The sequence below is a fragment of the Lates calcarifer genome, linkage group LG7_1, assembly GCF_001640805.2.
Source record: "Lates calcarifer isolate ASB-BC8 linkage group LG7_1, TLL_Latcal_v3, whole genome shotgun sequence".
Taxonomy (NCBI): domain Eukaryota; kingdom Metazoa; phylum Chordata; class Actinopteri; family Centropomidae; genus Lates; species Lates calcarifer.
This window is the reverse complement of record NC_066839.1, coordinates 11,398,027-11,425,989: the sequence shown is the minus strand read 5'-3', so window position 1 is coordinate 11,425,989 and position 27,963 is coordinate 11,398,027. Positions and strand designations below refer to the sequence as shown.

At 41.3% G+C, this 27,963-nt stretch overlaps 1 protein-coding gene across 5 annotated transcripts; it reads right to left on the bottom strand.

The window, feature by feature from the left end:
- Positions 1–66: 66 nt before the first annotated feature.
- On the bottom strand, positions 67–27,963 carry LOC108895623 (protein EFR3 homolog B). Of its 5 annotated transcripts, none has more exons than XM_018694509.2 (23): positions 27,385–27,963; positions 26,771–26,909; positions 17,582–17,658; positions 15,759–15,886; positions 14,872–15,022; positions 12,560–12,681; positions 12,102–12,251; positions 9,253–9,387; positions 7,583–7,661; positions 6,723–7,134; positions 6,428–6,539; positions 6,262–6,313; positions 5,362–5,534; positions 5,124–5,199; positions 4,688–4,849; positions 4,318–4,449; positions 4,159–4,226; positions 3,902–4,029; positions 3,369–3,460; positions 3,226–3,274; positions 2,896–3,002; positions 2,744–2,793; positions 67–2,582 (listed from the first exon to the last, which is right to left on the bottom strand). In XM_018694509.2, the coding sequence occupies exons 2-23, from the start codon at positions 26,775–26,777 to the stop codon at positions 2,477–2,479; spliced, it is 2,568 nt and encodes an 855-aa protein (XP_018550025.1). In that variant the 5' UTR covers positions 26,778–26,909; positions 27,385–27,963; the 3' UTR covers positions 67–2,476. The 5 variants fall into 5 exon arrangements, with proteins under 5 accessions (XP_018550025.1, XP_018550026.1, XP_050927829.1 ...); XM_018694510.2 differs by lacking the exon at positions 27,385–27,963 and adding an exon at positions 27,206–27,351; XM_051071872.1 differs by lacking the exons at positions 26,771–26,909; positions 27,385–27,963 and adding an exon at positions 23,558–23,684 and having other exon boundaries at positions 6,723–6,884; positions 6,999–7,134.

Sequence of the window (27,963 nt, the reverse complement as noted above, 5' to 3'; positions counted from 1 at the left end):
GAAAACAACATTCATCTTCTTCGGGATTTCATCACTAATAAGAAAAAATCCAAACCAGATCAGACCTTTTATGTTTACAGACAAATTTATTGTACAACACAGCAACATCACTAGCATGCAAAGTCAGGTATGACACTCATAAGGCATTTTCTCCATGTAAAAGCTGCCTTTGTCACTAGGTAATCCAGTTTTTAAAGTGCAAAGTTCACAGAATGAATAGATTTGACCTACAGCACTACATTGTAAACAGATCTATTAACCAGACATGTAATGACAAAAGTAAGATTGGATTACCGTCTGTTAATATGCACTATGCAATGACAACAAGCAGACTCGATAGATTTACAGGTCCTCACTGCGAAGTTGCAAGATGCGGAAAAGACTTTACACGGTGTCACTGGAAGGTTTAGACAGCTGCACAATGCTCGTAGCTTGTTCTTCATTAACGTGGTGGAAAGAGTCACTGGACAAAAACTGTAAACTGTGTCTGATGAGTTTGGTCTTGGGTAATGAGGATAAAGACATCCATCTGCATGGATGTTCATACACAGACGCCAACGTATACAATCACTCGCACACAAACACATTTGCACTGACAGAGGGGTAAACATGATCAGACGATCTGATACACTGGCATGTGTGGACATAAATATACATGAGACAACACGCTGTAAAAAATATTAATAATAATAATAAAACAAACAGAGCCAACTGGACGGTAACAAATGACAATCGAGAACAAGCCGGACACCATTGTTCACAACAAACAAGACGGTTGCAACAAGTGCCACGCCCGATGCAGTTAAGTTCATAGAAGCGCAGGAGTGGGAGGGGCAGTCTCTTAAAACGACACAAAACTGAACCATCACAGCACCACAACAACAGAAGGTACGATTTAAAGTCACACGAAAGGATCTGCTACCTACAGTTGGGGCCGTGTTAGCCAGGCTAGTGCCAAATTATTGCCATTATACTTTGTTTCTTTTTTTTTTTAATACCTGTGTGTGTGTTTGTGAACACACAAAATGGCTTTTAGACTTAAATCTTGCTGTGTGAAAAAAAAAAATGCTGGGAGGCTGCCGCAGTAGCAGTTATGGCGTAAAAATAGAGTGCAGCAGGACTCAGGATGTAATGGTGACAATGCAGGTCAGGATGACTGCTAAAACCTGACTCAAAAACAGAAAATAACTTTTAAACCTGTTTTTCTAGCAAGATTTTATCAGATGGGCTCATTAATACTTCACTAGTGTGATCCACTGGCCTCGAGATGATGCAGATTTCTCCTGTGGGCTGTTCAGACCCTCATCAATTCATGTGTTGCTGGTTACATATTTGAGATCCTAACAAAAAGTACAACTGAATACTAACTAAGTAGCTTTCTTTCTTATCTATGGACACAGTCAGTGCAGTGGCAGTCAAAAATTAGAATTAATATACAGTATATATACAAACACAAGAACATCCCTACTCTGTACATCAGCTTAAAGATTTATATATTTCTCTGTATATACACATTTATATGGGAGGGAGAAAAATAAAGGATCCTTAGTTATTATTCTAGTGTTTGATCTGGTAAACACGTCAGATCTTCAGACGTTTGGTGTGGCCACAACTGTGGCGCATTGTGTATGTTTGAACTTGAGTCACCACTAAGGCACACTCACTTTGGAGGACAGCACACAGATCAGCAGATAAATCTTTCATTTAAACCACAGCTAAAAACATAAAAAATAATAAGTAAAATAAAAAGTAGGTGCAGGAAATAAATGCCCGTCATGAAAGAAAAAGCACTTTTGGCTAATGCTAAAAAGGCAAAATAAAAAGCGGTGAAGCGTTAAAACACTGAGGACAGATGCTCACGAGCTGAGTATCGTGGGAGATGGCGAGGAATAGTTTTATATTTGAATATATCGATCCATATTTCAGTCAAACATACACAACAATACGCTGTAAAGTAAATTAAAATGCATCTAACTCACATACACCCTTCCTGGCCTAAAAAAAAAAAAACAATTTAAATGTCATGAGAAAACAGGAATGATTGGACTAATTTTGTTATCAAGGGTAGTATGGCACCCTGTAAGGGACATAAGAATGTCAAAGAATTAGCAGTTACAGGACATGCAACAGGTCAATTCATTCTAAAGCCAATAAGATAACTTTCAGTTAGTCACAACATTTTTCCCTCACAGTTCTTGACAATGTGTGACTTAAAAATCCAACCAGTGGAGTTTTTACAGACATTTAAGGAGAACTGAAGGGAATATGTTAAATAAAAGTTTCTTTGACTGCTGCATGTATTGATTAGCCAGCTTGTTAATCAGAAAGTAATCATAAAGTGGCTTGTTCTTTAGTTGGCTTCAAACAACTGCAGTTGTTCCACGGTCAAGATGCCTTTACAGTGAAGATCGGTTTGCATCTCCCAAATTCCTTTTGTGTTCAGTAGTTCTCCGAAAGTTGCTGTTAACTCTCTGGTTTAGTAAACACAAAGGTCAGGAAACTTCATCTCGTAGATTGGTACAGATCGACTCTGAGTTTGACCATAACCTGATGAAATGGTTCCAGATGGGCTGGGTGGGGGTCTGAGTGTGAAGAGGAAATGTGTCAGAGTCGTCATCATGAGTCAAAAGCATCATCACCATCCACTTAGTCAGTATCACTGCCATCTATGTCATTACTGCACTTTACAAAATTATCAAACAAATACAGTTCTATTTAAATACCCCTGAACATTGTTTCTCACCTGATTGTAATCTCAAAGATCTGATTTAGTTTGCTCTGCAGTAGAGTGGCCTAGACAGGACAGAATAAATCATATTAGACAATAGTGAGAAGCTGACCCGAGAAAAACAGTTAAATAATAATATGAATAAAAGAAAAATATTTCTGATGTACCCTGGCACCGCAGTGGGCAGCTATTTCCTCGAAGGGGGCCTTCTGAAACTTCTCCACCACTTGTCTCCTCCGCTCCCTCTCCTGCTCCTCCATACCCACACTGTCCACTAGAGGGAGGCAGAAACAACACTTTCATTTCAATAATGCTGAGGGGAAATCGCTACTATCACTGCAATCATGCTTCAGCAGCTTATTTCCACTGTTTCCAGTCTGTTATTTTAATTAAAGCTCAATAGAAAGTTTTATGAAACAAGCACAGAAATACGGTGATGCTGTGATGATAAATGTGTAATTTTATAAATGCTTTAAAACCAGAATGACTGGACACACCAATGGCATTTTTCAGGGTTTCAAATGTGATCTCCTCCGCTGGTGTCCTCTGCAGGACAGAAAAACAAAAAACACTTTGATGCAGTGACAAAGCCATATATACCGAGACCATAAAATTGTTGTAAATGGTTCTGTGCCTTTACCTCTTCTTTCTCTGGACTGTTTCGGGACTCCACCTCCACCTGGAGCGAGATGGTTTCGCCGATGCTCTTTCTCTTGGACAGACGGTCCTCATCTGGAAGGAGAGAGCAAATTTTGTTTTATCTCTAAAAAATGATGCAAAACAAATGACAAATTGTCACATTTTAACGCATTTATTGAGGAGATAAAACTAAATGAACCCAAATGGAAACTGCAGACAGACTAAGACTCAAGGTTCAAGCTCAGTGATCCTAGTTCACACCCCAGGGCTGGCCTGATGAAGTGTCCTTCAGTGAAACACTAAATCCTCACTAACTCCAGGGGAGTAGTTCAGCAGTAACATCTCCATTCAGGAACTGATAAAGCACCTGGGCTAAAGTTGTACCACACTGGCAAGCCAATAGACATGATCATTATTTACTATTATTTACCTGAAGAGCAAAGCACATAAATCATTGGAAGATTTTTCCACTTTGCTACAGCTGACTTTTAACTCCCCAATTGCTACATTAAAACACAAGGGATTTATCTGTACCTGTATACTGTGGGACATAAGGCGTAGCCAGTCTGTCTGTGTTGTAACCACTACCTCCAAGGACCTCAGTGATCTTTGACTGGAGGAACAACACGTCCCCTTCTACCTTCTCCAGTGAGGAAGGCAGCCTGGGAAGAAAGAGGGAGAGGTTATTTAGTAGAGAGCAGTAACTCACTGCTAGTACTAAATATTTACATATCAAATTCAATACTGGTTTGGTTTGGGAGAAAGAACAACTGAATGTGGATGGAACATACTTAGGATTATCAATGAAGACATCCTCAGGCAAAAGGTAGGGGCTTTCTTTCTGTCTGACCTCAATTACCTGAAGGGCAGAAGAGAAAGGCAGTTTATTAACACTGATTCTCAGACACACAGACACACACATATAAACACAAAGAAGCCAGAGTCCAGACCTCGTGTATGTGCTGGCAGAAGGCTGGGACGGTGGTAAGCTGACAGATGAGGTTGAGGTAGGCGGCGGCGAGGGCATGAACAGCACAGCGGTTAAAAATGGGCAGAGCCTCGTCGGTGGACAGAGCCAGGTCCTGCACGGGACACAAAGAGACATCAGCACTGTAAAACACAATACCTGATAAACTCTGGCACTCAAATTCACAATAACCTCCATTATACCTTTCTTAAATGCATGCAAAGGAAATCTGATTCTTCATCTTGCATTGTTAAATTAGTTTTTATGTTTATTTATTGCTAGTTTTAGCACTCATATTTAAAATATAAATTAAATATAAATTATTACTTGACTGAATGCATGTGCATCAGTACCTGCAATGCCAGTGCCAGGCGAATGAGGTCCACCACTACCTCTTCATTTGCCAGTTCCACACTGAGAAGGCCCAACAGAGCGAAAAGGGTCTCGTAGTGCTGCCGACCGCTGCTATGCTCCTTACAGCCCAAGTAGATGTGTCGGTACAGCTGCTGGCCGTGCTGAGAGTGGAGGACCCACAGGGAGAACTTAAAGTACTGCAGTTTTTCAGCAGTTATGTTGCAAATGTGAATATCTATTTGTTCAGAAACATTTGGTGTGAATATGAACTTGCATAATCTGTTATGCTAAGTAGTTTTCATTAGCAAGTCAAATGTTGTTGTGTGAGAAATTATCCATTTAATTATGAGCAAAAGTATGAGAACATAATTTAAAATAGGAAAAGCAGAAAAATAGTAGACTGCTGGGATATGAAATTCAAAGACTTAAATGTACCTTTTTCATGAATAAGTTGTCCTGTCTGGAACACTTGTCAACTTTAAGCTTGAGCACAGAGATGTCAGAGATGATGCTGCGCAGAGAGAAGGCACAACAGAACACAGAAATTGTAACTGAAGCACACATTAGTCACTCAGGCAGATTAGTCCGCCTGAGCTTTAAAAGCAGTACAACTGAGGCCAGACAATGTACACAGACACAAAACTACCACATTCCTACAGACATGCCCTAATACCTAATGTTGGTGAACTTGGGCCTGTTGTCGTGCCGGTCGATGAGACTGAGAAGGATCTGGAGCACCAGCAGTCGAACCTCTGGATCCTCAGTTAGAGAGAAGGACAGCAACGGCTCCAGGAAAGAGCTGGGCAGTGCCGTCAGCATGTTGGTGGTCTGGAAACCTGCTGTCACCTGAGAGAACAATAAGCACATTTTTGGATTTGTAATCTTCCAACACGTGATGAAAATTAAAGTTGAACACAGTGGGACTGTGCTTTTTGGCCTTTATAGCATGCAAGCTACAAATCATTTCTTAAGATATGATCAGAGGCTCACTTCTGATTGGCTACTTGTATATCTAAGCACCACAAAATTGATGATGAGCAGCATCATGGATGTGTTTAAAGTACATGTTTCTGCTTTGGTAAAAATTACATCACTAGAAAAATATCCTTGCTGTGCAAACATTCCTTAGTTGATAAGAAGACAAATGTGAAGCCATGTAGAGACAATGAAAATATGAAAGGAAAGGAAAAATCTTTTAGACCACAAGAGTACATTCAAAATAAACATGGTTTGTATAAATTACTTTCTCAAGAGACAGAGTACAGCTCTTGTGAAGTGAAGTGTACCACTGACTGATTGACCTGAATTTACTTCTTGTACACACAATGATAAACACAGCTACAAGCACTATTATATCAACCTAGCAAGGCACTGATGAATCCTGCCACTGATCCTTGATGTATGATCTGCAACTGTCATTTTGTTTCTCATCTCTAATCTTTTTATAATTCTCTTGATGTAAAAATAAAACAAGTGATAGTAACCACCTGAGTTTTCGTGTCCTGCTTCAAACTTTATAAAGAAACATGTTTTAGTCTAAGTTAATGATGACAATATAAGGATTAGGACCTACCTGGACCAAGGACTTCAGTAACATAACCTGAATCATCCTGGTACCCTCATGCCTGGGGATGAAAAAGCACATTCAGTTAAAATTTCCGTCTTTACAGCCTAAATCAGAAAGCATTGTTAACTGAGGGACAGAATGAGGTCAGGTTTGAAATGTAAGAATAATTTACCCAGAGCCTGTGGATGGAAGAGCAAGGTGAACCCCAGGCACAGGGATCTTGCCCATAATAAAGAGCATGACCTCTGACCTCTGGTACGTTGGCAGAGTGTTGGCAAATGAACCTGAAAGGGAAAGAAACAGACAGATAAACATCAGATTTGGAGAGAAGGAAAAACTCACACATATACACACACAGGCATGAATGCAGACAAGATAAACATAAACACCATAGACAATCTGAGCCTTAAAAAGCCTCTCACACTCCCCTCACTCTCTCTCACATAAACCAAAACACACAGACTCACCAATGGTCCTGATAACAGCCTCCTGGAGCTGCCTCTCCTCGTGAGCTTTGATGATCTTGGTGCCAATGTTGGTGCTGCCGTCGTAGGAGCCGGTCAACTCGTAGTCCACGCTGAGGCGAAGCTGCCGCAGCAGGGTGTTGAAAACCTCCAGAACTGTGGGACCTGCATACACAAACAGTGAATAATCAAAACACCAGTTCACCCCAAAATGAAAAATGTCAGCCAGTGCCGTTTTGTGTATGTATGTATGTATGTGTGTGTGTACATATAGCTCACCTACAGAGCCGCTGGCTGCGATGGCAGCTGCCTCCAGCAGAACCTCCACTATCCCAGCTCGCACTGTGGCCGAGTTCTTGCTGTTAGCGTCCAGGTGACCGAGAAGCTGCTGGATTACCAAGTGAGAGTGCTGGGACTGAAAAGGAAGCAGAAGAAGGAATGAATATGAAACCACAGTAAGGACAGGGAGAGAAATAGAGTTGGAAGAAAACTGGTAAATTAAGTCATTCAACCAGGTAGCAAACTAAAAGCTGTGGGACTGAGATAAAGCAGTTCACTGACTTGCATATTTCATTCAGGTCCAAAATGAACCACAGCTGGGAGGAGAAGGGTTCAGCTCTTATATATATTATATAGCTATTTTCGTCTGTAAATCAGCAAGAACTCCATAAATATTGGAGCACGTTATGACAGTCTGCCCCTAAACAGTGTAGTAATCACTTACAAAGACAAAATATGGCACTGTGTAAATTGCACAAAATGTCTCTGGATTCCATTTGGACTTGCAAGAGAGGGAAAGAGAAAGAGGAAAAAGGAGGTGAGGAAGAGGTCTTGAGAGGATTTGTAGGCACTGTATTGCTCACCTGGATGGAGTACATGATGATTTTGAAGCAACGCACTGCAAAGGTCTTCCCCTCCCATAGAGAGTGGTTATCTAAGTGCCTGGGGGAACACAGACAGGAGGATAGGGACGGGGAGGATACAGAAGATGTAATTACACAGCTCCAGGAGTGATGGAGAGCAGCAAGGGATGGAGAGAGAGAGAGATTAACAGTTCTCCAAAAAGCCCTGCCATCAAGTCTCAGTATGTGTTTTTTACATTTATACTGTCTTCATAGAAAAATGTAGGAGCTCATGAAATTAAAATATATGGAGGCAAAATCAAGATTTGTAAAGAATTTGTAGATACAAAGAATTTAATTCTGCTTTTCATAGTTAAATGAGACCAGGATGTTTCTATAAGGGGCAAAAGTGCAATAAAATAACAACAACAACAAAGAAAAAACTCAATCAATGGCAATGATCAGGACCACAACATCCATCAAACATGATCAAGGTGACTGCAACTGAACAGTTGTTTGAACTGCAGTGTCCTTATGTATGGAGAATGACAGGCAGGGACATAAATTACTAAAGCTTGAAGCAGACAGAAGCTGAGACAGTGATGGATGGATAAGAGCTGATCTCACACAGCACACATCAAGTGAGATGAATTGAAGGGTAAATCGAGAGAAAGTTGAAAATAGATGGATCAAGAGTGTTCGAAGAAAAAGTAATAATATATAGCTGCATTAGAAAAAACAGTAAGTAGAGTTTCACTCTGAGGAATTCTGGAGTATAAAACTCAATGCATCAATAAAGGTATTGTAGGCTTAAAAAGTCCCTGAAATGGTATTTTCTTCAACTCCACTCCATTGTATTTTTGCTGGCTTTTTATGTTGTTATTCAGGTCCACTTCGCCAGTTCCTTCAAGGACTTTATACATGTTAAAGTGCTGGTCAGCACAATTTATCTACTGTATTTTTTCAGTAATTCTGAGCTCATGTAGGCTTAACTGCTAATAAGAAATTAACATTATAGGTAGCCCACTGTTCCAACCACACCTTCATGGAAATATAAAGCAGGAACGACAACAAGTACTAGCTGAGATGCAGGGAATAAAGCCAAGTGGGACAAGGGACAGATAGATATACAACAGACAAACATTAACAAATGTAATGCTTAGAGAGATGCAGGCACACAGAGTGAAAGAAAAAGGTTGAGACAAATAAAATACTTCATTTCAGGAAGAATAGTAGAGCTCAACTGATTCAAATAAGAGAGATGCAGGAGGCAAAAGGTACAGAGAGACAGACGACTAAAACTAAATAGATAATCTCACAGAGGACCAGGCTCTGAGACATTCAAAGTTAAATAAAAGCGTTGACATCAGAGGCACAATAGAGCTGCGAAAAAGCAGGGAGTAGCAGTGTCTTGTCAGAAAAGAACTATAACAGCAAGGCAGACCTCAACATAAATGCAGTACTATACAACCAAAATCTCCCATCTGCAAATCATTCACTCACATATAGTCAAGAACAACCTTGCATTGACCTTGTGCCCCCTCAGGCAAATCAGAGTAAAGCTAAAAATGCCGCAGTAGTGTCCTGAGATGCATCCCCCCTTCAGGTTTAGTCACTACGTCAAAAACAAACACAAATCACAAACAGAGGACAGATCTAGTAAAATAAAAGAGCTTGCAGGGTTGTCTCACATCAGCACGGGCGTAATGGCATTCTTGATGTTGCCATAGGCGGCTCGTCCCAGCAGCTCCCTGAAGCAGCGCTCCGTCAGCTCCACCGGGCTTTCCTTCTCCTTCTCCGACGCCTGCAGCGGCGAGGGGGAGCGGCTGGTCGGGAGCGATGCAGGTAAGAAGGCAGAAAAGGGAGAGAAGGAAAGGACACGAAAGAGCAGGGAGGAGGCGGGAGAGAGAGGGAGGGAGACAGCGAGTTGGGAGGGGGAGAGAAGTACAGACAGTGAAAGAGAGAGAACGGAGGGAAGAGGCAAGAGTTTGGAATCAATTTGATTCAATAACATTTACACACAGGCTTGATTTTTTACACAGAAACACTCTGGTTTGCTGTGTCACTGCAGCTTTTACTCCTGAGGTGACTTTACCCTCTGCAGTGAAAACTTTGCTGTCGTGTGTCTGCATATTTGTGTATTCCACATCTGTTGTCACCACTGGAGACTCATCCGTCTCTAAGTTTGTACATATACACGAGTGTGTGTGGACACTTGCAGCCGGTCCAGCCTTTCTTAGTTCTCATGCATAATTAAAACCTCCGCCATAACTCTATCTTGGTCATGACTAGCCTCGGGTGGTCCACCAATGATGACATTATTTATTAACAGCCTAACTCTTTCATCTTTCCTGCTCCTTCTGCTGCTGCTGTGGAGGAAATATGACTTACTGCCTGAGTAGCTCGTCTGACTTTGCTAAAATCCAACCAAAAAAGTCAGTCATCAAAATGTATCAGTTTAACTTAAAGGGCACAAATTTAATGAAGCCATTTTCTTTTAGAGGCTAATGAAGAAAACTCAGGTGAGTTCTAAGCTGTTGTTGTAAGGTTTCGCATTTATTTGGCAGTAACAAATAATGCTTACAAAGCCGCTCTCACTGACCCTTGTCCAATCGAAAAGGGCATTTCAAACACCTACTGGAGACTTCACTCTGTGCTCTCACAGCACAGTTTTGTCTAATGACTTGGAAACTTGCAAGGAAGCGTTTCGCATGAGGAGCAATCAGCATTAACAGCATCCTAAAAGCCCACTTGTCTACTGTAATCTGACCTTGTATCTGCTTTCATCAGACAAATCACGGGAGCTGTTTTTGAAACTGTAGAATGCGTGTAGAATGTGTGTAAAATGCATGTTTGATATGAGGATCATTTCAGTTCAAATTTTCTGCAGAGGAAATGTCTGGAGGAAAAATGTTTGGGGAACATAAAATCTTTGCAGGCAACTACACATGACATTTAAATGCTGGCACATCTTCAGGTATAACATGCAAAACAGGACCTAGAAAAAGTCTCCAGGAATAAACTCACTACATAAATTAGTATGAACCATCAGAAGCTAAAACTGTGCCTGAAGTTGATCTTTAAATGAACTTGTACATGTGCATGGGGATTAATGTAGAGAAAAATGCACCATCTGTGAGATTAATTAGACTGTGTACTGACTGCTGTGGGTTTTATGGCTGGTAATGACAAGGTATGGAGGATGCACAGTGAGGGGCAGGCCTCATAATTTACACAGAGCAGAGGGAAGCTCACAGGAAAATGTTCTTCTCTGCTGGATTGTGTCCTGTCTGTCTGTCTGTCTCTTTCTTTCAATAACCTCCCCATTTTCATCACTCTGTCTTCTATTATCCACCCTCCACCCAGCCTCTCAATGTTCTTCTCACTGCCCTCCCCCTTTGCTCCTCTAACCTCAGATCTCGGCATTGACGTCAAAGTGAATTTCAGTATGTGGAATATTGCCAAGAAAGGGAGGCTCCAGACTCTACATCTCTCTCACACTGGCATAGTCTAGCCCTCAATCCTTGTGATGCTTTTATTCTCCACTGATTGCACTATTCCTGTTCATGCCCCCCCTTCTCCTTTGCATTTTCTCCCCATCTCCTGGGGTTTTTGTCCTTCACTGCTGCAGGTGGGCAAACTGATGTCCATGAGGGAAGCAGAGCTGTCAGTGGGTTTGCTTGGTGATGACAATGATGATGAATGATGTGGGTGATGTGGCTGGCTAGACTGCCAGGACAAATATGGCCTAACGTAAGACAAACAGCACCAGTAGGCTGCAAAACAATGGCTGTGGACTGTGTGATGGAGGCAATGGCAGGTCAACACCGACCCATTTTGGGTCATCAACTTTCTCACCACATGTGGGCACAGCCTGGCCTATTTAGTCATAATCACAGACATATTAACAGAAGGGCCATGTTTATCTGCTGTGAACTGAAGCTCATAGGAAAATGCCAGTTTATACAAACACTCTATATGAATCCTCCCATCATGGAGTTTATAAAGTTCAGTTTTTGTTGAAATTGTTTTAGAAAAGTGTTGATTCAACCGCAACAACCCCACTTATGAGGGTAGGCTAAATAACAGAAACACCTCTACTTGTATAATGCAATACATAGACAGCACCACAGACACTATCCTCTAAAATAATCATACACCTCTTAGTAAATCTGTACATCAGTCAGTCACTATAAAACACTACCTAATATTAACAAGTTGTTTAACTTGATTGCAGAACTCACAGTGTTTAACTCCAAATAGTTTCAAAGTCTGTTTGTTAGGTAAAATCCTCTGCTTCTAGTTCATTTTCAGCATGAACCACATAAACACGTAAAATATGATAAATAAAATACAACCTGAAATACAAAATACTACAGCAATACCCACAGTACAGAAATGGACAAAAGATGAAAAAAATGAAGCGATAATGTGATGTCAAAAATTCTATGTAATATACAGTATTTGCCTGAGGTCTGAGAAAACAACAATATATGGAACCCAGTCAGTCAGGTGAGTGTTTTTCTTTGCAAACACTCACCTCTCTGTACGCTCTCCACTCTGCAGGTTGAAAAGCAGAGAGGGGACGATCTTGTCCATGTGCTGAGGGTCCCAGATGTTGGCCTGTAACTCGTCATTCACAGTCTTCCTCACCACACCCTGCAGGCCCTTGATACCTGCCATGCGGATCCTGGAGGCGGCAATCACAGACACAGACAGCAGAAATCATTTGATCGATTCTATAAATGGATGAGTATATTTAGGAAATCATATTTTTGTCTACATCTGTCAGTGTTTGGCTACTATTTTTTCCAAAGCTATATTTAACTGTTCAAAGATGTTGCACGTTCTATTTTCAGTAGATGACAAAGATGGCATTTTAAGGATTTCACTTTGTTTGAGAGGACATGAGAAAGACGTCCACATGCAGTGGTAGTCTAAAAACAGCAGGTGCTTAATAAAGCTGCCTCTAGTACAATCAAGCATCTGTCTACTCACTTGGTGCGAATGTCAGGGTCCTCGTAGCTAGAGTGGCACATCTCACTGAAGCGCGACACAAAGAAGTCATAACTACGGTGGTATGATGGCGTATCCTCTTCTATGTTGGCAAACTTCACAAACTGAGACAGGAAAAATTAAAATAAATACATTTTTATGTCAATCACAAACTCTATGACCCAAGAGATTTACAGTAATAAGTCTGCTCCTCGATAGCTTGTGTTTATTTCGATTTAATTAAAACCACTTTCATAAAATTATTTTGAATCCTCATTGTGAATCTCCCAAAGTCAAGCTGTAGCACCATAACATCTCATTAAGAGTGAAAAGCACGGGGCAGAGGGGGGCTCTCCCACTGGGCCGGAAAATGTCACCATTTCAACACACTGACATTTAGCTTCACACCGCACTACAATTAATAAATTATGATCTGGATATCTTTAGAATCAAGTTAGAAATTATACTACCTTTAACAGGAATTATATAGTGAATATTCAGTGAAGCAGATGGTAATTACAGCACATAAATTCCACATTCAACAATACAGGCTGGACTAGTGCAGTAACCCAAATGCAAAGTCCCTGGTGAATCTATTTCCTGTGTACAAAATAAGTGTTTGGAGTGGTTCTGAAATTAAATGTAGTAGTGCCCTTGAGCAAATTTAATGAAGTGAACCCATAACTGCTCCTGTGATGCTGCTACCAGAATTACTAAATAATAATGCAGTAATACTGAGCAGCTTCCAGGTATTTAAGTATCACCTCTGGGTCTACAGAAACAGACTATGTGACTGAAAGTTTTAAGAAGAGTGTCTAAAACCAGAGGCAATGGAGAGCTGAGATTATAAACATTTTTTGTTGCAACTAAAGGCTACAATAGGAGAAACCAAACGCTGATGTGCTGAAGAGCTGGGTGTGTGAGAGGCAGCGCTGCAGCATGAGGTCTTAGGGTCAGTGAAACAGAGTGTGAGAAAACCTGGTCAGGCTTCATTCCTGCAGTGATAAACTCTCTAATCCTCTCCTTTCACCTCTCTCTGACACTGCTCTGCTTCTGATGAGCTATACCGTGCACGCAAAGTCGCTATGTGGTAGCTGCCATGTGAACTTACAGCATCTGTTCACACAGGAAATTACAGTATCTATATCTTTGTAGTTCTATGCGTGAGGAAGCTCAGGGTTTTTGTCTGTCCTGGGTGTGTGTTAGGATTGAGTGATTCCAGTGAAACTAATCCCGATCAATATCCTCACAATGTTTAACAACAAGCACTCTGGATGCAAAGCTTAAAATGAGCAGATATGGCAAAATTCCTATACTACTGATTGTAGTAAATCTATTGAATGTAAATCTGAGGCATGCATGTATGTGAGTGTGTGTAGGGCATGAGTGCTTCAGCGTATGGCCTTTCTTTTGCCCTAAATACACAACCCCAAGTGTGTGCAAAAGACAATTATAGCAGGAAGATTATGAGGGAGAGGCTAGCATGTCTCGTAAATCTGCGTAGATGACTGCAGAGCTTTGCCAGTGTGGTCTGCAGCTAATCTGATTCCCGTTATGCATCCTCTGCTGACCTGGCCGACAGCGCTGATAGCTGCTTCCCACATCAGAGGATACTCATCACTTCCACTCCCTCTGCCCACCACTCTCCTTGCTGAGCTCTGATCTTTCTCAAATACTAATGCAGCATTCCTCTCAAGGTTAACATCTTTTACTTTGTGCCATCACGTCAGGAAAGTAAATGCACCATGTCAACATTTGATTAGATAATTCCTCTAAATCCACTGAAAAGGGTAGAATTTGATGCGGCAGAAAAGCTTAGAAACTAAGGCACATTAAACACATTAGTGACCAGTGAACAGTTTGAGGATGAGGGTATTTATCTAAATTTATATCAGGAAAACAATCTGTCTTAACTTTTAAATAATTCTTGTTACAACAACTTTACTTCATGACTAGACAAGTTTCTCCGCTCATTAAATTATATTTACATCGTCTCTGTTTCACTCCTACCTGTAAAATGCAATTGTAAATCCTTTGAAAAACTACCTCAAATCGACTTGGACAGTACATTTGAACATTTGGTTTGATTTTACTAGAGTTGTCTATTATCACAATGGTGTTGTTTTTTGTTCACACTGTACTGAGTCAAAAGAAAAAAAACTGCAACTGAAAATAAGAGTAGTTATTCTTCCACAAAGCAATATAGTACTACAAGTTTTATGATGTGAATGATTTTATTTGGTTGTATTATATCTGCAAAACTACAGAACATGTAATGAACTCTTGAAACTAGTAATCTAATCTTGGACACTCACCGAGTTGGTTCCTAGGATCTGTAGGCTGGGTTTGTCTGACTCTAGCAGCTTGCGCACCATCTTCAGAAAGCTCTCCACAAACAGGTTGATGCTCTGACAGTGACAGGCCATCAGCAGCTGGTCCAGGGCCTCCATGGCTATGCACACATACCTGAGGAGGATAAGGGTGACAGAGGGACATCTGAATTAGTCCACAAAATAATCTGTATCTAGATATTTTATATGGACAGTAAAATGTTTAACTGCACACATCAGCAGAGATCAAAATGTGATAAGCTCTGCCAGACAAACTCTAGAGACTCACATATTGCACAGATTTGAGAGACTGTGCCAAGTGTAAATGTAATCTGTACAGGCTGTTTGCACAGGCAAGACTCATCACAGGGCGTAACAGTTGTGAGTCATGGAAGACAACACCCTCTATGGCATATAAAGTAAGTGCAGAAACATCACCATCGATCACTGTAGCCCAGGTTTAGTTTTTTGTTAAAAACAGACCAACCTGCCTCCTGCCTACTCGGCCATACTGGTCAAGAATGTGTCTAGATTGCATTTAGAATAAATCTGATATGTGTCCTTCTAGACAGAACTATGAAGGGGATATTAATCTTAAGCTCTTTGATGGACTGTCAGTGTAAATCTCTTTGACGAAAGGCTATTACAAGCACTGCTTTTCCCATCACTTCAGACCAACACAATCTCAAATTCTTTCCAGGATTTTTAATGTATTAGCTTCAGTCGTGTTCAATTTAAGTCAGGCAATGTATGGTTGAATAATTAATAAAATAAACAAAAAATATTTGTCAGGGCAAAGATTTACCAGCTGAAATGCTTTTTTTTTTTTTTCTAGAGACTATTTTGAGTAGCAATTGACCAGTGATGCTCACCCGTATCTGTGTCGGGCCACATCTCTTGACAATCTCTCGGACAGGTAAGCTCCGATACGGTCGAGCTTCTCTGGAGCTGACAGGGCGTAGAATGTCAGCTTCTCCATGTTGGCTTTCACCAGCCCATCCTGGGAGGGTGATTGGGGGGGGGGAGAAAGACAAAAACAAGATATAGAAGAAAAGAAAGTTTTAGGGTCTCAATACACATCTCTGAGCGAATGCAGTTATGTGCATACTGTATTGTGTGACCCTCAAAACCAAAATTGCAAGAGTATAACTAGATCACCAAGTTTCACCTCCTACTTTCCCCCTTGGCCTACTTCACTGCTCTTGTTTGGTCAGGGGGGACGGGAGAGCTAAAAACATCTAGAGTTCATTGAGATCCCTCGACATTCAGACAAGAGCTGGAACATGCAGTCAATGAAGTAGCACTCACAAAAAAATAACATAAAATCTGATTAAAACTTAAATATGTTGGTAAGACTGCAAAGTTATGATGGATTGGCTGGAAGAATTAATTATTTATATACTCCTGTATAAAACTTTGCAGAGCAAGGAAAAACCCCACCATACCATAATGTTTTTTCCACTTAAAACGCATTGAAGGCAAACAGCATAAAAAGTCACAATTAGCTGGAAATCAATGAGTAATAACCACAGGGCCTTTCACAGATTCCACTGAACAGAAACATAATGTGACCAAGCCTTTATAAAGCAGGAAAAGTACCAGTGTTACTTATAACATTATTCATGGCTGAACTTAATTTAAGATTTTCCAGTTGGCATGGCTTCCTGGCACACCTGAGTGGAAATAAGGCCACTCATTAATGTCATTAGTTGCACCTGTACTTTCCACCTATGACAGGTCATAGAATCCATAATTGATCACACAGCCAGAAATAATAAATAAATAAATGCGCTGTGGGAATGTTTTGTGTGTACACAAGACACATGCAGAGAATATAACCTATATTTAATCAAATTACCACCGACTATCTGGGAGAAATACTGAAATTGAGTAAATGTGTACACACGTGTGCAAAGTGTGACACAATTTGAGTAAATATTATCAGACTGCTGGGACACCATTAGTTACAGTCGCAACCGCAGCAGCTTAGAGCCAAACTTAGAAACCTTTTTTTGGAAGCACAATATGCAGGTGTGTATGCATGCATGCACGCACGCGCGCACACGCACACACACACACACACACACACACACACACACACACACACACACACACACACACACACACACACACACACACACACCAGGGAAAGAAGGTGTGTGTGTACTACTATGTCTGGTGTACTGCAGGTCTGGCCACATATCTGAAAGGTAAAGTGGGTCACAGCAGCAGCAGCAGTACAGAGGCACTTATGAAAAGTTTCCTCTGCAACAAATCAGCTCCTTCTTCTCCTCCCAAATTAATTCTCTTTATGAGTCATCCGTATTAGATCTCAGCTAATCAGAGAGAGTGGTAGCAAAGATGAAGTCTCTGGTTTGACACCAACAGCTTTAAAGTTGACAGTTATGTACAGAGGTGGTGCAAAGTTTTCTTATCACTAGTCTTCTAAATGTAAGATGTTATCATAACACTGTGTTTATATTTATCTGCTGAGGGACTACAGATGAAAAGCTACTGGCTAAATCTGGTGCAGTGCTAATGTCTCACATTTTTGGAGATGCTGTTTTGTGTATTATCTTTTGTTCATTTAACTTCATAACTAAATCATAATCATGTAGAAGACAGGGGAATGGTTATCAAGGACAGGAAAGCAAAGCATTACTAAAAGAAACAAAGTGTCACTTGAGCTTCTCACCTCTGGGTCTTCTGGGAAGATGTTGTCTACCAGCCTCTTGTACCGAGGCCTGAGAGCCCCGCAACAACCACAAACCCCTGAGGAGGACGAGAGAGATGAGAAGGGAGGGAGGGAGGAGAGAGATGGTCAATTAGACTTGTGCAGTATGACTGACAGAAATGCAATAAAAACAAAAAGAAAGGAAAACAAGTAAAACGTCTTGTTTTCTCATCCCTTCTCTTTCGTGGCACTATTTGTCTGGTCTATGTCAGTCTGTTAAAATGAAAACACAAAGAGCCAAAGTAATAAGGTACGTCTCAGCCACTTTTTCCAAAGGTTAGAGACACCACATACTGTAGGTACAGGTAAAATCGCTATGCAGTGACTGTGATATATAGTATACACAGTAAAATATACAGTAATTCTAAGATAACGACTGATAAAGATTTCACATTAATAGCATACTGTATTCACACAGCTGGTGATGAAGAATTAGTGATTAAAAGAAGTAAATCATATCCATTGTTAAACTGACTTGTCAGCAAGGAAAACACAGCTGTAGCTAATAAAATAATAATAGGTAAGCTAACAAGCTGCAATTCACAGTAGTCTTGTCACTATTGTTGTTACAGCCTTATTCAAGTGGAACACTTAAATAAAATGTATGCATCATTCATTTTATTAGGTGCAGCTGTGTCTAGCCTGTTGCGACAGGTAAAAATGATCAGCCAAAGTGCAGTGAAGTAAGGAATTTGCGAGGGAGCTGCTTAACATGGAAAGACCTGACAGACTGAGAGAGCTCCTATCCTTAGCTATATCAGAACAAAAAGCTCCATAGTCAAATAAAATATCCTGTAAGAACAGAGCTGTCAGTACTGGCATTATGCCATTATTCAAACTACTAAGTCCCAAGATTAAAAACATAAGATATGTTCACATTTATGGGGATTCTGGGAAACAGAAGCTTTGTCAGCACCTCCACAGTTTGTTCCTACACTGTTGTACAATAACAACCTTTATTTCCCCACACAAACGCAAGCTAAGTGAAGGTAATCCTGAGGAAAGACATTTGAGGAAGGCCAGATATGGGAAGAATGTGGTCACAAGGCAATTACAGTTGCAACAATGCCACTCAGATAATAACACACACAAACACAAAGGCACAGACACACACACACACTGTCTCTGTTTGTCTCAGTGCAATCAAGACAGCCTTGGAGAGAAAAGTGCAACAAACTGAAGAATGATTTTTCTGACTTTGCATTGAGGAGAAGGCAAGCTAGGCAGCCAGCAAGAGCTAGATTCTGATTGGCTGAGGGAATTCAGCAGTGGTGAGTCATAATGGGACCTGGGGAGAACGAAGAAAAAAGGGATAACCTAAAAAAGAAAAAAACAAAAAATGAATCCTTTAACTGTTCACACAGCTCTCTACAACAATTATTATATTCCTACATTCATCAAATAATCAAGTTTAGGAGTCACAAACTGTAACGACAAAAAAGTGGGTCATTATGCTGTCAGCAGTGCAGTCAAGTCTAATGAACGATGTGATAGCCTGACACTTCAAACAGCGACAGGACAAATGCAGTGTGTGATAGACAAAAGCAAAACAATCTGCAAAGAAACAGCTTTTCTTCTGTTCTTCCTTCCTTCCTCACTCCCAGCTTGGTTTTCCTTCCTTCTATTCTCCCAAAGAAAAAATCTTTCATTATTCATTATTTTAGTTTGCTCTAACACAGATTGAAGCCTTATTCACTGATGTGGCACTGAGGCGTCACTTCGAGAGCATACTGACCAGGCATTAAAAAGATTACCAGCCACCCCTGTCTCACAATCCACTGGATCCAATACATAGCAGATTCTGCCTCAACTCATGACACCAAGACAATATATTTAATCTTTTTAATGCACCACCAGAAATGTATAAGAACTGTTTAACCAACACAGCCAGCGACAACAGGCCTCATGCCTTGTGATCAATGCAGTGCTCACAGTATGACCCACAAAAGGGCTGCAAATAACGATTATTTTCATTGACTAATCTTTCTTGGGATTAACTGATAAATTGTTGAATCTTTAAAATGTAAGAATGGTTATGTTTTCAAACTGCTTGTTGTTTTGTCAGCCAACAGTCTCAAACTAAAAAAACATTCAGTTTACTGTCAAATGAGAAACAAAAGCTGTATACAGTAAACAGTAATGAGGAACATGATAACACATTATATGAGCGTTATGAAGAGAACATATTCTGCGTCATACATAGGTAATTATTTCTAATGGACGAGCATGTGGCCTTTACGCTGTATTGGTTAGAGTACTGTGTGGAGATCATCCTCTAAACCACAAAACGCGGAGCTCCAAAAGCCATAAAATTCACTCTTCTAAGATACGCTCCCTTTATTCACCAGCCTTGTGGTATGTTATCAGTGACCTACACCTGGGAGGAGGGGAGTCAGTACAGGCAGGATGTCCTTGAAAAAGCCTTTTAACAGAATAAAAGGCATCCTCGCAGTCTTAACTACTTAGATGACCCTCTGTTTCGAGGCTTGTCTCCTCTCTAAAAGTTCTGCTAAACTCCACAGCAGGAGCTCTGCTGGTGCTCAGGCTTCTCTATGAGAGCTGTGCATCTATTCATAGCAGTGCTCTCCTCTCCTCTATCACTCCAAACACTAATGAGGCCGCTCCCCCTTCCCTCCCTCCCGCACCCCCCAAACCTCCCCTCTACCTCTGTCACTCATCCTCGCCATATTGGCCCACGGCCCAAGTGTAGGAGTCACCAGCGAATTAATGAAAATGCAGCAGGTCCCGAGCGTAGAGAGGAAAGAGTGGAGGACCAAGAGTGACAGGGACAGAGGCAGGGAAGGAGGAAAAGATAGAGCCTGAGATGGAAGTGTGATGGGGGAGGTGGATTGAATGAGTCACAGATTAGTGCTACTTATTGCATCTTGTCTGTCCGGTACAAATCTGTCCTGTCCTCTCTGTCAGCAGCAGAGGAAAGATATTTTTGAGAGGATAACATAAAAGATAACACAAGGGAAGTTTTACAAGGAAAACTTTGTAGTGCTATTGGTAGTTAGTACAAATATCCTCAAATATCCTCAATAATTTTTAACAGCTCAGTGGGTGCAGCAAATTACATATTATTTCATACTCCTGTGGTGCGCTGCAGGCATATGCACTTCCACTGCAATTAGTTATAAGCAAATTATCTTCATAGGTCATTTTCAGTGTGACATGAAAGTTGCTGCCATTGTTTGCCAGCAGGTAGGCCAATTGTACGATACATCTAAACAGTTGTTGATGTGTGAAGGTGACATGTCATACCTGCTGGTTAATGTAACACTGAATGCTGCTGCCACAATATAGAACATTCACATATTCTGCTCCTAGCAAGCATTTAACTTAAAAATGTAGAAAAATCCCATGCAGTTTCATAGTTGTATTCAATTTGTGTTTAAAAATAAATAAATAAGCCAAGTTAGTTTTGTGTCTATGGTGTTGGTAATAGTGGGTTAGTGTGAAAAAAGCTAAGAGAGAGCAACAAGGTGGGTGGACAGGAATTTGGAAGACAGCGGTGAAAAGCACACATAGCAGGGGGTCTCACGACATCCGCCCACTCTGCATGGCAAGCTGACAACACATTTAGGGGCTGGACACCGAGCTCCTCCACGCTTCAATAGACGCTCGCACATAAACCCACACTTACACATTGCTCGCACACACTTTGAAGAGCACGAAGCTGAGGAACAATGAATTGCTGGTTGTTGGTAGAGGGAACAAGACAATAAAGAGAGGGAGGACATTGCTGCAACCTGGTGCATCAAAGTTGGGGAAGTAATATCTACTTGTTTCAGCGATTGGAGGCATCCATGCAGGATGAATTGAAGTGTGCATATGTATACACATGTGAGGGGTCTCCACCCCTCAAATCACCACAGCAAGGAGCCAGCCAATCACAATGCTATTTTTATCCCTGTAACAATGGGCTGGTACATTAACAGATTACACTCTCCATTTCCCTCAGGATGTCAGCTTAACGTTTCCACATTAGGGTGAGAGAGAGACAGAGACAGCGGAGTAAAAACTGCATGCTGATGTGAGAAAAATAGGGGAAAACAAAAAATTCATAGCTCTGAAAGACATGTTTGTGTATTAAAATATTTTTTAAATGCTCCACGTAGATATGCAAAAACTGTCAAGCACTGCACAGGGGGTCGCACACATCAGTACTGAACACCAGCACACCACAAATCAAAAAGTTCAACCTCACCACAAGATGAAGGTGCAGCAACAGCCAAAACAATAGGAATTTATCTGCAGGACTATGATAGTCAAACTAATTCTAAACACACACACACACACACACACACACACACACACACAAGGTAGGAGTGTGACAAGTAGCCCAGCACATCTTGCAGTATCATATCTGCACCTGCTGTCCCAAAGCTGCTCTGTTGTACCCAAAGTCACGTGGCTGACAGGAGAGAGTAAATATAGTTCTGACGCCCTACAAGAATATTAAACACATTACGGATATGTGCTTTGTGTTTGTGTGTGTGAGAGAGAAACTGGGAGGGAAAACTGTCAATACACATTTAGACCTCACCTTCACCTGGGGTCATGCAAAGCACTGGTTTTACAGGCCACGCTCACAAGCACATAGGCAAACATACGTATACCTGTGCAAAATACATGGCACTTCTCACAATGGATACAAAGCATATTGCCCTTCAGGGGTGTTATTACATAAGCAGGGAGGGGGGAAGACAGACCAAGTCCTGCTATTTTTACATCGGCAAACAAGGAAGGACAAAACATCTTATAACAGTGGATTCACACGGTGAAATGCAAGCACACAACAGAATCTACAAACACACAGAGAGCACAAGATGAGGGGCGAAGTGAGTGTAAGCAAATAACAAATAATGAGCGAGGCTGATTCAACAGCCAACTAATATGCACACAAGCTGTCGCTCAGTGAGTTTGGGAGAGCTGCATAGGAGATGAGGGGAAAAGGTGATCATCATGGAGAAGAGCCTGACAGCATTAGGGAGAAATGGGATTGTCGTCACTAAGGCATGCAGAGAATGACAGATATTCAGTGCATATATAATCATAACGTCAATTTGTCCCCCATTCTCTCTGTCAAGACAAGCCCCATCTATTGACAACATATCTTCAGGGCTACTGAAACCCATACATATTGTGCGCTCACTTTGCAGAGGCATATGTGCATATATACATTTTCTTCAGCCATCAATCTACGTACACTGAGTCAGATTAACGGCACACATTCCATCCAGTGTGGGTGGCAGCGAACATCGCTGGTATAATGCGACCGACACTCTGATATACAGACCCAGCTGCCAACAAATCCTCGTGACACAAGGCCAATCCGACACACTATGAATCACAGTCAAGCAGGCGCTGAAACTGGGCTATGAGGGGTCTGAAGCCCAGAGTGCAGCTTCCACACAGCAGTGCAGGTGCACAGTGAGGCCAAAATGAGCTTCATCTTCCAGTGTGCACGGTCTGTGCTAATAATTCATTAGCCTAGCTAACTAGCCAAAGCCTTTTTCCATCAATATTTTGCAAACTCAAAGCAAAGCTGCCCACATTTTAATTAGCACTAATCAATGAACCATATATCAACAAGTCCCAGTGACATCAGAGCAACAGTAAATGCTAACATTTCACAGAGGGCATTGTCTCGTGATCTGAAAATCTGACAGGAAAGTATCCCTAGCTTTATCTTTTAACAGCACATGTACTACTTTTCCTGTTTTCAGTGAAGCATGAACTTAACATACGCTACCTAAAACACTAAAGAAACCATAAAAGGACATCAGGAAAATTAAACATCTATGACATGAGCTTAGCTAAATCTCACACAGATAACTACAACAGTTAAGCTGACTATATTGTAAGTGCAGAGAATACAACCTACTGAAAATACAACAGGAGGAAACAATACAAGTAAAATGTGTCTATTACCAAAAATAAACATCTTGAAAGCGGTGTCTCCTTGAAAGCTAATACTGTTATTTAACAGAGAGTATCCTCATAAGAGACCAAGTTCCCATAACATGCTTTTAGGAGACATTACACTATAGTGACAGCTGCAGTGTATGACAAGAAAGCTAAGAAGAAACCTGTTTGTAGAATGTGGGAAAACTGGCTGAACGCTGGATGCTTCACATTGCTCACATGCTTACACAGTCGGGAATATGCACACAAACACACAACGGAAGAAATGACTGTTATTCTTACCGTACATCAGTCGTGATGTTGGAGCCTCTCACTGCAGATGCCTATGTTTCCTTAACGCAGCTTCAATCGCTCATACAGACACACCGCTGTGCAAAGAGGCACAGAAAATGCACACACACCGCTCACTCTGGGATAAATGCCTGCACGTGTGCTTAGAGCTAAAAGGCATATGAATGCCACACCGTGATTGGTGCAGAGCCTGGCTCGATGCAATGAATTACACACACTCTCCCTGCCGAGTGGCCACGCGCACACACACGCAGGCGTATGCACGCGCACACAAAAGGGGGCTGAGAGGCAACGTCACAGACAAGCATGCCGTGATGACCTTGGATTTTCCTGTTTGTCTTCTGCAACAGCGCTCCTTCTCAAAGGGGGGGGGGGTAGTGCAAATTTCACATGCAGGCGTACATACAAAGACACCCACCTCACTTCTAATCCTTTCTCTCAGTTGCAGAGAAAGAAACAGAGAAAGAGGGGGGAGAGGGAAAGAGAGAGAGACTAAGAGGGAAATGTGGAGGATAGGGACAGAGAGGGAGAAGACCTCCCGCCCACGCAATCTCCTTTCTCCCTCTCTCCACCCCCTGCTAGCACTCCTTCCCTCCCCTCCATCATTAATCTCTGCATGCCTCCTGCTTTACTTACTTTCAGTTTTTCCTTCTATGCTTATGCAAGTTTCTGCTACATTTCCATCCATTTTCTAGCCTGCCATCAAAATGTCTGTCTTCTCTTCTTTCTTCATTATGTCACGATTGGAAATAAACTTTTTCACCTACAATGGCTGGTGCAAACCTCAAATAAAAACACTTTATTAACCAGTTACCTTTTTAATGCAGATAGACTGCAGAAAGTGTGTGATTATATAACCGTGTTTACTGGTATTTGCATTTTTAAAAAGGTGCAGAAAAACTGCAAAACTGTGAAATACTATCCTTTTCAAGATGTCAGTGTTTACTCATTCTCCTCACTGTTTCATTTTCTAAAGCCATAGTGCATAAACACAACACTGTAGAGCAGCTGACACATCTCTCAGAAGGCAGGGCTCACCTGCACAACAATGAACACACCACAGGAGCAGAACTTTCATATCAATTCATGTGTTTATCTACATTATCACACAGCCATAACTATGATAATCATGAAAACCAGGTATGATGTTCACGTAATTGGTTCTAATGCATGAATCTGCAAACCTCATGTTGCTGGAGGATCTTTGTAAAGCATGACAGACTGCTCGAGAGGTAATTTGTGCCTACTCATCCTTTTCGGTTCAACAATTTTTCCATTATTCCCAGCATCAGTTTATAGATAACCTGGCATGAATTTTCAAGACTGACCAGCAGAACAATCAGCCTTTCTGGAAATATCCAAGATAGTACCACTGTGTACAGTGTACGAAAGCTAAAATATTTTATAAAGCGTGGTTTCAGAAATTATTAGAAGTGGTCAGATGTCAATGACTGAACAAGAGGAAGAGAGTGGGTTACATCAGAACTGGTTCAATGAATTAAAAATTGTGGTTTTTGGCAACTAATAAAGGCAGATTCAAACATAGCTGCTGGTGTTTAGGTTGCCAGACAGTAGACAGACACTATCTTCCTTTGAATTTCACCACAGCCTGGTCAGGTTTAGCTAAGATAAACTAAACTAGACTAGAATTTCATGTAATTAGCTGAAACTGTTCAACAGCAACCTGCGCAAAATACTGGTCACAGCCAGAGTTCATTTCAATGGTCGCCTACCCAAGTGCTCAAGTATCCTCAACATACTATTAAATAAGCGCAATCAACTTTGGTTTATAACAAGACAGGAATCAGCAAGACAGAACTTAAGTAGCAGTTTCCATGACATATTTTTGTCAGATATCATGGAATCATATAGAAGAAAGCAACTTTTCTGTGAAATAGTCCTCTGTTCGTGTGGAGAAGGAGCCAGAGAGAGAACAGAGGAGGTGGTGTTGTCACTTACCCTTGCCAACGCGATGGTCCAGAAGGGTACGACAGTCCAGTGCCAGCCTCTGAGAGGCCGGGACATCAGGCGCAGGCAAGGGCATGGCAGGCAAAACAAACACACAACAGCCCACAAGCACGCACGCACACTCAGACACACACTGCTTCTTTCATAGACACAGAAAAACTCCTAAATGCAAACCTGTGCTCACTCTCACGCATCCACAACTCTTCAGTTTGACTGCAATAAAACACTACATACAAGCACAGATACACTTGTCCTCAGTGAAGCCTGCACAGAAAATTAAAACTCCCAACTTCTGTGTTAAGTCTGATACCAGAACAAACTCACAAATTCACTAGCAGTCCCTGCTGAAAACCAGTTTGCATGTCCCTGCCTTGAGGCTTCTTAGTAATTCATGTTAGCACATCAGCAGGTTGACCGAATTAACGAAGAGATTAGCGATTAGTCCCTCAGTAGCAGCTCTGCTCTCTGTGTGCGCCTCTCTCATTAATAAACATCTCACTGACACAATGGGCCTCACTATCCACCAGAAGTCTCTCTCTGGGCGAGAGACACAGAAAGACAGAGATAGGAGGGTGGAGAGAAGCAAGGAAAGAGGGGAACTGTGGGACAACCATTCAGTCAGTGGGCTTGAGGTTCAAAGAATGTAGCCATCAGTGGATGCCAACACAGGCAGAATGTCTGGTGAGTGATTTCTGTGCAAATTCACACAACAGGCACATCACACATATGTACATACACACCTATAACACCCATGCAAACTTTCTCTTACAAAACATTTTCACAATCAGCAGATATTTGATTTATCATGGATTTGAATTAGGCAGTTCATATTACTAGTTTTAACATGCTCAGCAGGGAACTTTTTCTGCACTGGCCCACATTCAACATTTAGGGAGCTGTTAATATGTCTTCAAGCGGTGGTGCAGCAGGTGTAATGTACAATAGTTGGGTGTTACTCACCTGTCATGTTGGATGCTAGTCACAAGGCGGCGTTGCTCTTCCAGGTTCACAGTGGCACGGAGACGGGCGGCACTTCAACCCACAACTGAGTCTCCACCGGCGCTTCGAAAATCAGGAAAACCGCTGGATTGTCTTTGGCCTGTGGAAGTTAGTATGCCCAAGTTAGCTGATGTGCTAACAGATATTGCTGACTTTTGAACATGTTTAAACCTATCACAGTACGGAGAATACCACGTGTTAACGTTTGCCTGGCCAGTAACAAGCACATTTTGACATTTTACCATCTTATCACATCCGGACATTAATTTCAAAATCATAACAGTTGCCAGTAAATTAATTTGACGGTAGCAATGCTAGCCGTCACAGGTTTTCATCTAACGGTCTTCTCGTGATACGAGTTTCCTTGATTTCGATTAGGTTTAGACATAAACTTACACTTGACCAATAAAATAAGGCTAAATGATACTATTCAAATGTAGACATCACGGTGTAAAGCTATCATTCGTCTGTGCCACTGGTATGCTAACGTTAGCTAACTGCTTTATTTGTTTAACTTAAGCCCCCGGCTGCACCTATCTGAACAACGTTAATCACTGGCACCACCCTTTACTTACCATGAAGTGAACAAAATTAAAATCTTTAAAAGGTGTGGCATACGGGCAGTTAACGTCAGCCACCGTGACTAAAGTTCAGCTATAGCAGGACACCATACATCTAGTTACTGTTCCTCCAGCTACCGGTTGTTACTACTCAGGGTAGCTGTAAATGTGTCACATCCCACCACTGGACAGACGCGTTAGTAATATTTGAACACATGCGAACCAGGCACACACACACACACACACACACATTACCGGTTTTCTGTCTTGTTTACCTGATAAATATTGGACAGATAAACAAAATTTCAGTCAAATGTGATGAATAGGTAAGATGTCTGACCAAATAATCATCTATAATTTTTCAGTGTGGCTATGGTACCGTATTTGCACTGTAACTGTTAAGTAGGTGCGCCCCTAAGATATATATATATATATGAACTGAATTACGGTGAATATTATTATTTGTGTGGCAATGCAATAATCATGATTATAAAAGTCAAACAAACACTGTCAGTAATAAACTTATCTGAAATCCAATAGCCCCTAATTTCCATGTTGTAATGATGTTTCCAAAGCAGTGTTAATGTTTCGTTA